Source organism: Epinephelus moara, chromosome 15, assembly GCF_006386435.1.
Source record: "Epinephelus moara isolate mb chromosome 15, YSFRI_EMoa_1.0, whole genome shotgun sequence".
NCBI lineage: Eukaryota > Metazoa > Chordata > Actinopteri > Perciformes > Serranidae > Epinephelus > Epinephelus moara.
In genome coordinates, this window is record NC_065520.1 from 7,431,722 (window position 1) to 7,447,097 (window position 15,376).

Sequence of the window (15,376 nt, forward strand, 5' to 3'; positions counted from 1 at the left end):
TGTTCGTTTGCCACAGAGCTTATTTTCTATAATAATCCAAAATCCAATGGAAAAATCCAATCTTCAGTCTTTTGAAGAGGGAATCAGGGCAACACTAACATCGACCTCCAGAAAAACGTCATCCCTGGAGCACTCTATTAGTGCAGTTGAGGCTGAAGGAAATGTCATTAGTTTTACAGGTATTTGATCATAAGCCAAAGTATTGGACAAAACAAAATTTTGACATGATGATGATCAAAGTAATGGCAATTGATCCTGAAAGAAACATGGATATCCGTACCAAATTCTACGGCAATCCATCCAACATTTGCTACGATATTTCAACTAAAGACATACACACATAAAGACCAACTTAGAAGCCCTTGAAAGAATGTTATCTACCTGCTCTGTCTCTCCATGCTGGCCACTCTCAGGTGCTCCCACCGGGAGTTGAGGAGGTTCATCTGCTCCCTAACTTCCGTGTCCTCCTCTTCACTCAGGTTCCCCTCCCCCAGCAGGGCGGCGCCGGCCCGGAGGACCCGCCCCACACTGCCTTGGTGGGTGGTTAGCTCCACCATGTACCCCTGGCGAGAGACATTTCACACACATATTCGCAACGATTCCACTCATTTTGCCTAATTACCCCTCCATAAGAAGAGAACTGCCTCACATCAGTACTCCCCCTGAACGACCCTCATTCACTTTAACTACTCTCAAAATACATTTCCACCTCTCACCTCACTGCTTAATCTATTTCCTCCAAGCACACTTATAGGATCCTTCTAGGATCTCACACAGCAAAATGGTCAGGGCTAATTTAATTTTCAGAGCATAAAAGTCGATAGTAAGCCCGTGGTCCTGTAAGTCCACATCCATCAGAGTTAATTCAACACTTACAGTTTGCTGTAAAACAGCTGCACAGTGCTGGAGCAGCTCTGCAAGTAAACAACTTAAAAATTCACAGATCAATTCAAAATAAGTTACAAAGACTGGAATATTTCACTACCTAAAGGAGACTCATCTTAGTATTTTTTAGGAATTGGCTAAATCCCTAAACTGTTAATTTGGAAGATTCTTGTTACAGTTTACTGTTCTTCGGTGTTCTGCCTTTTTCAGATGTTTGTTCGTCTTCCATCAACAAACAGCAGAGATTGTTTTTTGGTGATGGGCCACTTTACACTCATTACTGCAGTCTTTTCAAGCCTGGCCCTTCAGTGGAGTGGAGGGAGGGAGGCTCATTCTTTTCTTTAACTACACAGTTCTCCTAGTTATTGGACATGGTATGTTGTTATGGATTGATGGCTGCTATTACTTTAACTTCTTTGTTGTGTTTTTGGTTAGGTTTCGGCCGTGCAACACTGACTTAAAGGCAAAAAAACAAGAAGACTGTGTATTGTGTTTGTTTACAGCTTCCAACAGGGGCACATTATTGCTGCTCTGTTACCACTACAAGAATCACAACTCATTATATAACTACAATTAACATCTCGTTATAGCATCGTGCGTGTAAGAGCCCTGCCAGTAGTATCAAACTGATGCTCTATTAGGGAAAAACAATCTTAAATAAATGTTTTTTTAATATTATCACTAATTACAGCCCCATAAAAATGTACAGGACTTCACTGCAAAGTTTTGCTGGATGATATTTTGTGTTCCTTAATAACATTACAACGCTTATAACAACTCCTATAAAGGCAAACATATAGAGAAGATGTTTTACAACACTTTCTACATTTTATAAACCATTAAAATTTATGCTGCTAGTTAGGTATTTTAACAAGGGGGTGTATGGGTACTGACTCGCTCTTGGAGCCAGCCTCAACTGGCCATTAGAGGAACTGCAGTTTTGAGAAGTTTTCAGAAGTTGCTGCTTGGTTAAAACTCAGAAAAATTTGGGAGTTTAAAAAAAAAAAAAAAAAAAAAAGCATTTTAGGAACACTAGATCTCATAATGAAGTGCTTTTCTGCTAAGCATCATGGATGAATTGTTGTTTACAGTGGAGTGTTAAAACAGATGTTCTGCTAAAAAAAAAGGCTGCTCCAGGAGCATCACTAATTACAGCCCCCCTTGTTATACCAGGAATTCACTGCTCCAGCTCTCACCTCATGTGTGTGGAACTGTTCTTTCACCTCCTCCACATTGTTGGAGATGGGAGGTTGGCCCTGGAGTCCATCTTCAGCCGACAGCAGCCATGTCAACACCTAAAAAAATTCAAATTAACATGACACAACACGAAAAACAATCCAGTCACTAGGATAAATGTTTGCACTGTATGTTTCTGAAAGCTACAGATTTATTACATTTGTACATTTCCTTATGTTTGAACAACTCTGGAGTAAATGATTACTCCAGTTTTGGGGGCACAATTTCCACTGAAATTACAGGGAGGGGCTGCCAAAGGATAAGTCTGCTGATATTCTGCTTTTTCTATTGTCAACAAGTCCCTTTAAACATCTAAACCAACACTGTGTTAACATCTCTAAATACTGTCCGACTTCACTATCCTGTCTACAGCTCTCAGTCACAAGACCACTGTTCCTACTGAATATGTTATCTTTTAAAGATGCCTCACATATATAGTTTCTTTAAAAAAAGGAGTCTGTTATTTCCAAAAACATCTGGTCACTGTAGTTTTATCAAATACAACTCAAACAGGAGGAAACAGTGCGCTCTTTAGGGACTATTTTCAGCAGGCAGATTAATCCATATTTGGTGCCCTAGTGAGAATTTCAGGAAATAGGACAGCGTATGAGGGATTGAGTCAAAATGAGCTACAGTGTGTGTTTTCATGGGAATGAAGGAACATGTCACCCTGTACAACCGTGTGGCTCATTGATGTGTTTTTAATAGCTTTTGGACAACAATAGAGCTCTATGGCGCAGAGGAAAGAGATATATCAGGCTTTGATACACACAATGCAGCTGGATACATCTATTGCTGTTCTGGCCCTGCACATGGGATGTGTTGACAATAAGAAAGATATAGAATATCACCAGACTTGTCTTTTAACAGAAAAGTACATTAAATAGAGGATATGAAACATTTTTTTTATCACCACTGTAGTGACATACCTCCTCCAGTGCAGCCTGGTAGCTCTCCAGGCTGGTGGAGCCTGGAAGCAGAGGACTGAGGCCCCGCTGTAGCTCCTCGTGACCAGGACTGAGGAACTACAAAGGGAAGGGATGGATGAGAGATAACAGACGGAGATGGAGCGTGATTGTGGGGAGGGATATGAGGAGAAGCAGAGGGATAGAGGATGTCAAGGTTACAAGGTAGGATGGAAATAGGGTTAGGAGAGGAGGGAATAAAAGAAGGTTTCGAGTGAGGAAAAAGGGGGCAGGGAAGCAAGGAGATCAGTAGGCAGCATGGAAGAAAGGTGGGCAGAGAAGACAGACAGAGATGAGGAGAGGCCTGTCAGTGTTAGCCATTACCGGTGCTGACAAGCAGTTCTGGCCTTTGTCCAACCTCAACAACTTGTCCTCTTTCTCTCTGGGTCTCTTTCGCCCTCTCTCTCCCCGTATCTCTCTTTGTGTGCACGCTACTGATCTGGACACTAACAACTTCTCTCTTTTTATCTCGGCTCCACGCTCCTCCTCTCGCTCTATTCTTCTGTCTGGTAATAAGGTCCTGAAAAGATACACAAGGCCCATCCACGGTGCTGATAACTGTCCAGCCTCAGTCAGTGCCGTTCTCTCTTTATGCCTCTTTTGTATTACAAATGTGCTCCGTTTTGTCTGATGGTGGAGACTCAGAAATAACTCTTTACTGACAGAGTTTACAGCTTGTGAAGTAATCAAATATAAAATAAATGCGGAATATTCAGCTCCCTGACAGTTTAAAGCATGCTCTTTCTTTCAAACTCTATCTTTATATACTAAGCTGTCCATATAAAACATGTTTGACTGAGGCAAACTGAGGACAGTGCATTGTAAAAGTCTATTCCTCATATTCTCAAGGGGGTACTTTGGTGAACCCTGTTGCAATGAGACTGGGTTTTTTATCCAAGGTTCTGCTTTACATCCTACTTTTCAGAGAACAGTGGGGTGTGCTTGAATACAGCTTATCTGACAAATTATCTTCTCTTCTTGCGATGCCTTTTAGGTGCCAGCCAATTTAAGTCGAGCACCCTGCTGTTATATTAAACATTTGACACAGTCTCTGAATACATTCACTCGAGCCGGAGCAAATTATGGGCCACATTTAGTCACGCAGCGCAGGGTGACGGCTTTGAAAATGCATCTGAACTTTTTGAAATGTCATGTTGGAGAATACAGGGGACATATCAAAAACAAAAAGTACAAGATGAGTGGATGCACATTAACTGTTTTTGTGTTGCAGGGTGCTGTAGGAGCTGTTGCATTAACTGGTGACAGATAAGAAGCAAACTTGTCAGTTTGTTTTTGGTTGTAAAGTGAGGCACAGAGCAACCTTTTCTTAGTTTAGATTAGCAACAGTTCAGTAAAAGTTTCCAGTTTACCCTTCCTTCTAATCTTTACACTAAGTCGAGCTAATCAACTCCTGGTTGTGGCTTAATATTTTAAGGTTCTGTATGTAACTTTTTACATGTATCAATTGTTTTTTGTTGCTTATGGGTGAACAGGTCGTAACTTCAAAACGGGGACTTTCCTCAACTTTCTCAATTGCCTGTGACAGCCCGTGGACTGACCTCTATGTAAAGGAATTTTCTGGGAATTTTCTCTTCAGTTCTGCTACAGCACTAACAGTGTGGCCCGCTAACGTCAACAAACCACTGGCACCCACCACAACACAGAGTCAACGCAGGGTGTTTTTCCACGATATACATTCTGCAATGGTGGCGCAGCGGAGAAAAAACTTTATTTAGCAACCTGTAGCAACTCGAATTCAGCCAGAGTAAGACTGAGTGCCAGAGTGCTGGGGGTCTGATCACGAACTGCCTTTCCGAATACCTGCTGGATCAGCAAACTTTCAGGTGCTACCCTTACATAGGTTGGTCCCAGCACTGCAAACAAAGACAAACTGCTAGCTAGCTAACTTAGCAAAATACTGTCTTTATTGATTATCGTTGTGTAATTTATTCAGACTCAAGGGTTGATATGTCAGTTGACTAACTTGCCAAATTACTGCCCTTAGCTTATGTGATCCATTATACTAACTGACGGTATTGATTTAGCGCTTTCTACTAGCCAAGAGCAGTGCAGGGGTTGCCTATAAGCTAACCTGAACCTGAGCTAAGGTTAGCCAGCTATCTGTAACTTAGCTAATTAGTTGATTGCTTCGTAACATTAGCTGATAAAATAATTTGCAAATGGCAAGCTCCTTGGATACAATGGTCCGAATGAAATATCACAGCTTTGCAGATAGTAATGTAATTTATTTTACGGTCAATCAGTCATGGTCAGTTTCTTGTTTGGCACTGTTTTTGGCCAATTCCCAAGAATGCCAGCACGAGCAACAGGATGCTAACTGCAGTTTACTTAACAGCCTAAGACATAGGGGGTCACTATATACAAGGATTTTCTGAAAGTTACACACAGAACCTTTAATGACAAAGTGGTATTGATCTTGAAAAACAGGAAGTTTATCAAATTTTGATTCATTATATAAATATCATAATTATAATATTGCTCAACTGCACTGATTAAGAGGGAGCCTTGGTATCACTACTGATAAAAAAGACGACCTCGTGAGCATAGTCAGTACCTCTTCTGACTCATGGATTGTTAAAATTAATGTATCACATCATGAGCAAAATAGTTTTTAAACCATGAATTACATGAAACGTAATGTGATTGACAAGCATGAACAAAAACTATCCAACTCAACAAGTAGTTTCATATTCAGTCTTAAAATACTGTTTTTCTTTACCATAAGTTAAACAATTCAAACATTAATTCCACTTTTCAATGTGTTTTCACTTGTTGCAGGTACCATGGTAGGACAAGGTACACCACCTCTTAGGCATACAATTATATACAGACTTGGTGTGATGGACAATTTTTGTCAATGACACAGAGAAACAAGAGCAGACAAAACAACAAATGTGCAGCCAAAACATGCACAGACAGATGGACGCTTGGCATGGAGTGTTAGCACTGCGAGACACGGACCTGATCAGTAAAACGCCTCCTCTTTTGCTCGGGCGACTTGACATATGCAGCCTGGGTGTAGGCATAGCTTTTATAGCGAGGCTGAGGGGAGGGACTCCGCACTCGGCCCTGAGCCACACTCACTGTGATCTGAGAGAGATGGAGAGATAGAATGGGACAGAGAAAGAATAGGACAGAGGAAGAGGGAGAACGAGTTGGCAGGAGAGGCCAGAAAAGAGGAGGGAGAGGGAGAAAAAGAGAAGCGAAAGGACGCAAAACATAAAGCAAAAAAAGATCCAAAAGCCAAATTATACAAAGGAAGAGGAGGCAGAAAATGAAGAGGCAGAGAGTGAAAGAAATGCAACAGGGAGCGAGTGGTGATGAGAAATTAAGATGAGGAGAGATGAGAAAGAGAAGCAGAAAACAGGAGAAAAAAAAGGAAACATGAATAATCACACATAAGCTCTGTTTCCATCCAAATGTCAAGCTAATTTTAGGTGAACTTTCGAATCGACATGAATAAAAAATAAATCACAGATTATGTGTGTTTCCATCAACAGAGTGTCAAAAAACACATTTACAAGAAAAATGGAAAGTCTCCAAAATTAAAACGGGCAAGTAGTTATTTACTTTCATCTCAGGAAATGTTATAAATGTTGCCATATCTAATGCTCTCTGAATATGAAAACAGAGATATACTGCAACAAACTAAACTTTAACAGGCATCTTACGCAGCTCAGGAAGATTGTGGTGGACTCGTAAAACCCAAAGTCACTATAATGAACTGTTTTAAAAGTAGACTGAAGCATTTATTTAGATAATTCCTTACGCAAAATGTACTTAAAGTGAGACTATGTAACTTTGAAATAAAGAAACAACATATTCTTCTTCTTACAAGTGAAAAGTTAAAAAGCAATAAATGCTCATTTCAATACACTCATGACAACTTTTGATAGAATACTGTTGTGTATTGCACATTACTGAGTCAGTTTGCTGACTTTATGACTCTTTCCTGTAATTTAGCATTTCCTATTATCTTGCTATTGCCACCCGTGGCAGCGTTGCTCCTGCACATTACATCGGATTATTGTTAGTGATGCATTCGTGTTTAAGTAGCAATTTCCAGCGAACAATACATCCTATTTTAGAGGCGGATTTTCCATGAAATATAATCATCAAAATATATTTTTCTCTGAAATGTAGTGGATTTGAAGTATAACAGAGGTGAAAAAGAAAAACTCAAGTATACTTTCTACCACTGCTGATTATGTATTTGTAAAATGTATAATGGCTTTCAAATCTGACACTTTGAAAAACTCCTTGGATGGAAACCCGGCTACAGATAATGCAGACATGAGAGAGCGCAGAGGTAGAAAGAGAGAGAGAACAGATGTGTTATGCAGGAGATGTGGACAGAATGGACAACAGACAGTAGCGCAGAGTCAAAGCTGATGTTGTTGTGAGCAGCTCCCGTTCAACAACCCTCCATCCTCGAGATCCACCACACCCATGCAGACACTCTCTTTCTGCCTGCTGACGTTTAAAATGTCGACAGTTTTACACTTTGTTTTCTCTCCTGGGAAAGAGATCACTGGCCTGTTTAGCATCTTCACACTCACTCTGGCACATTTATCCCTAACTAGCAGCAGCTCTGTAGAACTGCAGTCCTAAGCAATTTATCATCACCTATCATTTACTGGCTAACAAACAACGGACTGATTTTTAGTTTCATTAGATCTCATTACAGGTTTACGTTGCGAGAACGGTAAGAATATACACAGTCTTCTGATCTACGGTCCCTTGAACTCACCTCAAGATATCTGAAAGAAAATGGGTTCTATACCCACAAGTCTCCCCTAAACTTGAGTTCCCAATAAATGTTTTTTTTTCCTTACAATCAATCTCCTCCTTTTAACTAAAGCTGTATGTTTGTCTTCATAAGGAAAAGGACAACCAGCCTACTCGAATAACAATGATGTGTATCAGATAATTATTAATATTACCTGTAAAAAAAAAAGTCAAATTAATGTGTGATTGCTTAACTGTCATTTTGATATAACTTTCAGCTAACCTACGGTATATACTACATCAGCACAATGGAATTCCTGAAATTCAATCATGGCTGTTAGTTTTGGTGTGCCACTCAAAGATTTTCAGTGGCCCCATCTGGGGTTAGGGCTGTAGCTTTTAGCAGTAGTGTGAAAGTCCAGGAAAACAATGTTGACCAGAAGTGTAGGTTTGCTGCACATGCTCACAAATGTTTTACATTAAAAATTCAAGGGATGGCTTATTGAAATCAGTCCACTAATGAGTCATTAAGTGTGGCGCAAACACTGTTTTCGAAGCCTTTTGGATATGGTTCACAGTCAACTGTAAAACTATTGTACTGTATGAAGTTTGGAATATAAAAGTGGGGAAGAACCTTTCTTGCGTTTGGTTGTGCCTCTCAAGGCAATTACACAAATACTTCATTACTCAGTGTATGACTCAACAGCAGATATATAAAATCTGTAAGTCAGAGCAAAGCCATGACTTTCAAGATTTATTAAAAATCTTTTAGTTCAGTCTAAGTAAATGAGGTCTCTTATTGAAAAATTCTCCATGACTGACAACACTAATTCCATCTAATTTTGTCACTGCAGTGAAGGCACTATGTAGCCAAAAGTATGTGGACACAAACCCACATGTGATTGCTGAACATCTCACTCCAGAACCATGGGAAATAATATCCTGCTCTAACAGCCTCCGTTCATCTGGTTTCTGGCTTTTCAAAGACTTTTAAAACATTCTGCAAAAGCACATGTGATTAAACATGAAATTAAATCAATAGTATAAAATATATGAATAGTATTAAAATATAAAGTGTGATGAAATAAGAAGAAAACCAAAAAGGAAACCAAACTAGTGCAGGGAGGTGATTGTGCTGCTGGAAAAAGAGGCACGGTGTAACATGGGAATTTAGCACCATGACATTAAATGCAGGTGGATGAATGTGTGCACTGTTTAGGATTTTACCTATAAAATCATACAGCAGTCAAACTGTACAGGTGCCACATTTTCAAACAGCTGAGCTCTTGTTTTGGAGGGACAAATAACTTTTAATTGATGACTAATTCTCTCACTAGTTTGACATTCCCAAGCTGCCTTTACTATGACAGCCGAGTGAGCTGCTGCATCGCTAACACCAAGTCAACCATTCCACCACAGACATCATAAAAGTTTAATCTCTCGCTGTCTCGGCTCTTTCTCCCCAGCTATCAATCTCCCCTTTCACCTCCATCCCCTGTCTCTCTTCTCTCCCCTTGCTCTTTTTCGTCTTTTCACCTGTCATCATCTCTCTGTCTGTCTTCCTCCTCTGTTTTACCCCTCGCTGTTTTCCCCTTTCTCTCTTTCAAGGTGGATTAGGTGTTTTTCTTGCTGTAAAGAGCAGACAGCCAGAGGCGACCCAGCCCGGGATCAAACGCTTCCTGGCAAATAACTCTTAGCGTTTGTTTGCACCAGCTCGGAGCAGCAGACGGGTGGGGTTTTAGAGCATCAGGACACCTCAGATAATGTCACAAAAAAGCTGACTTTTCTAATTTGAATCAATTGTCTCAGACTTTGGATTTAGTCATTTTTCCCACTCTATTTCCATGAAAAGCTCCCTTCCTCCCTGGGTCCCAGGTGGTGGTAGTATGGTGTTGATGTAAGGAGGTGGTGACAGCACCGCTTTGATGATGACAGATGAGGGAGGAGGCAGATAATAGCCGCTGTCAGTAACTCCTTTTTTTTCCTCCCGTCTTTCCTATCCCTCTCTCGTTTTATTGCCATCTGACTTGTTCCTCGCACTCCCTATTTGTCTGCTCCATCTCACTCTTCATTTCCCCCCCTCTCCACCTCTTCATCTTTCTGTACATCTTTATACATCTTTACACCTCCCCACTTCCTCTCTTTGCCCTCTTATCTTTCCTTCAAAATCTATGCCTTTCTTTTCCATCTCTTTTTCCGTCTGTCTAATTCTCAGAGGGAAAAGGCCTGCAGTTTCCTCCACTCAGATAGCTGATGGGGGGGAGGGGGGGTGGCCATTAAACTGACTGAGATAATAATATTACCAGCCATTACTCCAGGAAGCTCACTCCATCCTGCTGCGATTCAGCGCGATAGCATGACACTGACCTCTTCTTAACTCAGCTCGAAAGGTCAGCACTGGTGGATCTAATTTGTGACTTGAGATTTGGTCCATTTTTTACAGCACTTTCATTGAGAGGTTCTGTCTAAATTTAGCAGTCAATTTTCATTCCAATGCTCACAAATTTCCGAGAGTGACTGAAAGAACAAGATATGAGATTTGTCTACTCCTTACTGAAGGGTGACTACATCTCCCTGCATACCTGGCAGGGCTTGGGAATCCCCAGCAGGAAGAAGTTCTGCCTGCACTGCTGCCTCTGAGAGCCTAACCTCAACATGCGATGACTAAATGGAGGGATGAGCAGATGAACGGACAGATGGTGATTAGGTGGATGCTGAATTGAAGTTTTATTTCAAACTCAGCTTTGGGAACATAAACTGTTAATGCTTTGTGTGTCAAAGGTCTTAAGATGGTCCGTTACTTTAATTCTATTACTGAAGAAGTTGTGATGCCAGAAAACGCATTGCTCTGTTCCAATCTTAGGTTTACTGCAGAGAAGGGTTGGGTGTCATTGTGGAGGACATAGCCACCGTGACATCACCCACTTGTTTGCACTCCTGTTTTGAAATCTCCAGTTTAAAATTTGGGCCATTCCCACCTTGCTTTTTTGGAGCTAGAATTACGCATATTTGAACAAAATGGCAGAGAAAATCCTAACGCTAGCTGCTACCTTAGTTAGCACGGTGCATTAAGGGCCTGCAACTGTGATAATACTAATGCTAATATTTATTTTTGATAGTGGAAAAATAAACCTTAAACTATTAAAAAAATGTTAAACTGAGTGATTGCTGGGAGGAGAGCTGCTTGAGAGATAGTAGCAACTGACAGTTTGCTGATCCAGCAGGGAGTCGGGACAGTCCAGGGTCAGACCACCAACGCAAGGTAGTGAGTACTGATACGCAGCCCTACTACAGAGCAAATCAGATAATATTACTTTACTGATATAACATTCCTGCTATATAATAGTTTATATTGAAAGTGCTCTTCATCAGCCTTCAGTTGCAAATACTGTATATTACAGCTTTTTCCAAAATTCTAGAGGCTCGAGGCGGAGATAAAATTGTTTATTTTTCAAAGTACTCCCACACAACAATACCACTCCACAAAAAGAGGCTGACCTGAAAAGGTATTTTCTGTCTAATACAATTTCAGGAGCAGTAAAGCTGAGAGGTTATTGTCTTGTGGCAGATCTTTTCTTTTTTTTTATTATTATTTTTTTTATTTTGGCTCTCTGTGCCAAAACGTCTGCTGATATGATCATAATATTTACATAAATTTGCAGCATTTTCTCCTCTTAATCACGCCTTGTGATTAAAATGGTTGCGATAATCTGCTCCTCCAGGAAACCTGCTCGCAGTTTGTGGCACCACTGAGAGGAAAATATGCTCTCAAACTGTTCATTATCCAATTTAAAAAGTAGAATCCGAACAGTGATTCTCTTTTTAACTATGCTGGTGAGCCTGTGTGGATACTGGTTAGCGCCTTCATTTTATTTTACAAAAGTACAGGGATAGATGGAGTTTCAAACCTCTCTCTAATGTTTTTCCTTTACTGCTTGTAGAGATGTAAGAATGAGGTGTCCTACCTGACCCTTCATTATCTAAAAGATCTCCAAATCTCTGCAGAGTTTCTTTGATTAATTCTGTTCTTGCCATACAGTGCTGATTTAGGACAACTTGATATGTGATAGCAGGGATCATCCCCTCTGTTTCTTTCATCCCCTTCAGTTTCTCTGGGATACTACAACAGACAGAGGGCCCTGCCGGGAATTCCACAAGCTCACTTCGTAATCTTGATAAAGTGGCAGGTTGGCAGAGTGGCGGGACGGAAGTGTTGATGCTTCGAAGGAGTGCAAATTCATTTTGTAACTAGGTTAGAGAATCCTGTTCTGGAGCTGATTATATGCAGTGGAGAAACAACTGCAGTAATTTAGCTGTATGATATGCAATACTACAGAGCCTACTTGAGTATGTAGTGTAGGCACTGCCACAACAACAAAGCAATGAAATGTAAATGTGAAGCTCTAGGACCAAGTGAGTGTACAGCACAGACACAATGCATGCATAGCAAAGGCCCATGGGGAATCAATCATGGCATATTGCTATCATGACCGCATGAAGCAGTCATGGTAACAGTGACGGCAAATTGCACAGACACAATGACAAGAATCACTGGCATGAAGCTGCCACTATCACCATTCAACTAGTTCCCATGATGTGTTACCACAGAAACAACAATGGCACATTACTATGGTAACAGGACGCCGAGCTTCTATGACAATATCTAGGGCACATTAATTTTGGTTTCTTTCCTTCGTTTCCTTTCTTCTGTTTCCTAGAGAGATGGCTGTTATGACTTGATTTAAAGTGGGACTAGACAACTGTTATAATTGTTGGCGCCTCTGTCACTAACACAACTGGATCACTTTCCATTTTTTTCCTCAGAGCCTGGCAAATAGTCACAATAATACCGGGGGTTTAATTATAAATATTAACACAGTTACCTTTAAGCTTTTCCTCACAGCAATAAACAAATGTAGTATCGCTGAATGGTGAAAAAAACAGGAAAGGATAAACAATCCTCAAAAATATCAACCTTAACAAATCTAACTGAAACTACATCTTGTGCTGCGGCTCATAATCACAGCAGCTCTGATGACATCACTCAGGTGCGACAAAGAAAATTACAATCAGAATGAAGCAAACAAACCTGTGCAACAATACACAGGCAAACTTATTACATAACAATGCATGCTTTCTAACATACACTGATACTCTTTGGTAACTTGGGATAGCTATCAATAGCTACCATGGACAACGTGGTATTTCTGAAAGTGCTATCCACTTCCTGTTTTGGATGAGTAATGGTTGATGCGCTTCCTTTGTGCTGCACATGGAACCTTCATTGCACAGACAGAATTGCATAGTGAAAGTGAGGTTTAGGGGGAATAAATCTAAAGGTTGATGGTGTCATTACTCTATAGCCATTACATTGTACAATCAACATTTTCTTCATAATGATCAGTTAAAGTAAAAAGCTTGTCTTTTTCCACTTTAATAAAAGTGATGAAATGCAAGAATTGTTTCGGAGAAAATTCAAAAATCAGTGAGGCGTAGCAGTCCTACGTGGCAGCCTTAGTGACAGTCAACAGAATGCAATGGCAGGAAGGACTGACAACGTGTGTGTGTGTGTGTGTGTGTGTGTGTGTGTGTGGTTCCACCCGTGTCTGTGTGTCTAACCTGCTGAGAGAAGCGCTGCTGGGTCTGGATCTGGTAGTGCTCCTCTGTTGTCACCCGGGAGATGTTGGCTGTGGTCGCCCGTGGCAGCGTCTCCACCTCATGGATGGCTTCCATAGAGACGCTTTGGGGAAGCACCTGGAAGAGTGATGTCACGTACATGATGACACTCTTCTTGTCAGGGTGAGGTACCGCCACATCTGAAGAGTGGGAAGTTAGAGGAGAAAAAAAGTCATTTTAAATTTCGAGGGTAAACCCTTCGAGATTAACTTTCTTGTTTTTACGGGAGCTTTAGACACAGAGGAAAGTTACATTCACATAACAAACAAATAAAGAAAAACAATGAGGAAGGAAAACCCAAAACCACACATCACTTTTAATACCTTCATTAAATATATATCCAGTCACAAAAAAATCAATTCAAAATAGGATTTAAAAAAATGGAGAGGGAAGTGTACTCAAAAGAAATTATGCAAGTCCTCCAAATTAAACTGATTTCCTCAATAAAACCATAGCCCAGCATTTTAAAAATATCTTTTCTTAGAACAGTTTTCAAAAAACTCAAGATTTTTGTTGATAAAAACGGAAAAAAATGTAGAGAAAGAGATCACATTTTAAATTTACACACATTTATATTAATTAATCCCATAGACTTTATGAAATAATGGACGTGGCTGAGTTTGGCATTTTGTTCAGCTCCATCTCAGGTTTTTGAAGCCTAAAGTGAGCATCTGTGGAGAAGAAGGTGGTGCTAACCCTGATGCTAGCTGCTAGTTTAGCCTCAAGTGGCCATTAGAGGAACTACAGTTTTTGGAACTCTGCGTTGGTTTCATTTTTCAGCCCAGGAGGTTGCCTCTTGGTAATATCAGATAAGCTAGCAAGGAAGTTCTAAAGTAATATAAATGAGCAAGTTGAAACTACTGTTTGGTGGCTGATCGACAGGAAATCCATCCGCAACAAGAACTACATGATTCAATAATTGTTTAAGTAATTTTCTCTGGATCCACTTTTCTAAATGTGAATTTCTTAACTAAATGTTTTTTTTGTTTTAGACTGTTGGTCTGACAAAACAAGAAATTTGAAGATGTTGACTTGGGCTTAAGAACATTTACATAGAGAGGCATTTCTTAGTATTTTCTGTGGATTAATCAGAAAAATAATTGGCAGAGTCGTTAGTTGCAGCCCTTGAAAACAAATCTGAATCCATTGAGGAAGTTGTTTCAGTGAGACGGAGCTTGAAAATGAATTCAAGTATATGATGGCCTCTTATAGGGCATCCAAGAGGCTGCAGGGTAAGGCAGCCGATGTCTCGACTGCAAAAACAGACATTTTTCTTTGTGCTCATGAATAGCTGTAGGCCTCTTCTTATTTCCCATAGCATCAGTGTGCATCCGCCTGTCTGCCCTCAATCCTACAGCTAAATTAAGTCCGAGCAAAGTTTTCCAACAGGTGGAGGACAGATATAACAGCGATAATTTCAGGAAAGGTGGCCAAGAGCCTGTGGCCCGGCCAGTCAACCTGGGGCAAAACTAATAGAGACAGATCACAGCAGCACCGAGACACAGCAGATAAATGAAGAGATAGAGAGAGGAGAGAAGAAAGAGGGCGAGCTGAGGGAGAGGAGGCTGAGAGCAGAAAGGGAGGAAAGAAAGACAGACAGAGAAAGACGCAGAGTGCTAATGAACTGATGGTGGGTACGTGGTTAGCTCACGACTGTCAGAATAATGAAAAAGAGAGAGAGGAAGACGAAGTCGATGGAGAGGAAGAAAAAGACAGAAAGAAAAATAGCCAGATGCAAAGCAACAGAAATAAGTGTGTGCCAAGAAAGATATGTGTGTCAGTGGATAGATAGATAGATAGATAAAGCTCGTCATATATTTGGCTGTGGAATACTGATTTATCAGCATCACAGAAATCTGAGGATG

General features: G+C 40.5%; 1 protein-coding gene across 4 annotated transcripts in view; it reads right to left on the reverse strand.

The window, feature by feature from the left end:
- Positions 1-15,376, reverse strand: part of dmd (dystrophin) — a 353,683-nt gene that overhangs the window by 175,454 nt on the left and 162,853 nt on the right. For 3 of the 4 annotated variants that reach the window (XM_050063152.1, XM_050063151.1, XM_050063153.1), the window contains exons 9-13: positions 13,455-13,651; positions 6,069-6,197; positions 3,051-3,146; positions 2,082-2,180; positions 382-563 (exon numbers count right to left, since the gene is read on the reverse strand). In XM_050063152.1, coding sequence (XP_049919109.1) covers positions 382-563; positions 2,082-2,180; positions 3,051-3,146; positions 6,069-6,197; positions 13,455-13,651 — 703 coding nt within the window. The remainder of the gene's footprint in view (positions 1-381; positions 564-2,081; positions 2,181-3,050; positions 3,147-6,068; positions 6,198-13,454; positions 13,652-15,376) is intronic. The other variant, XM_050063154.1, reaches the window with a different exon arrangement.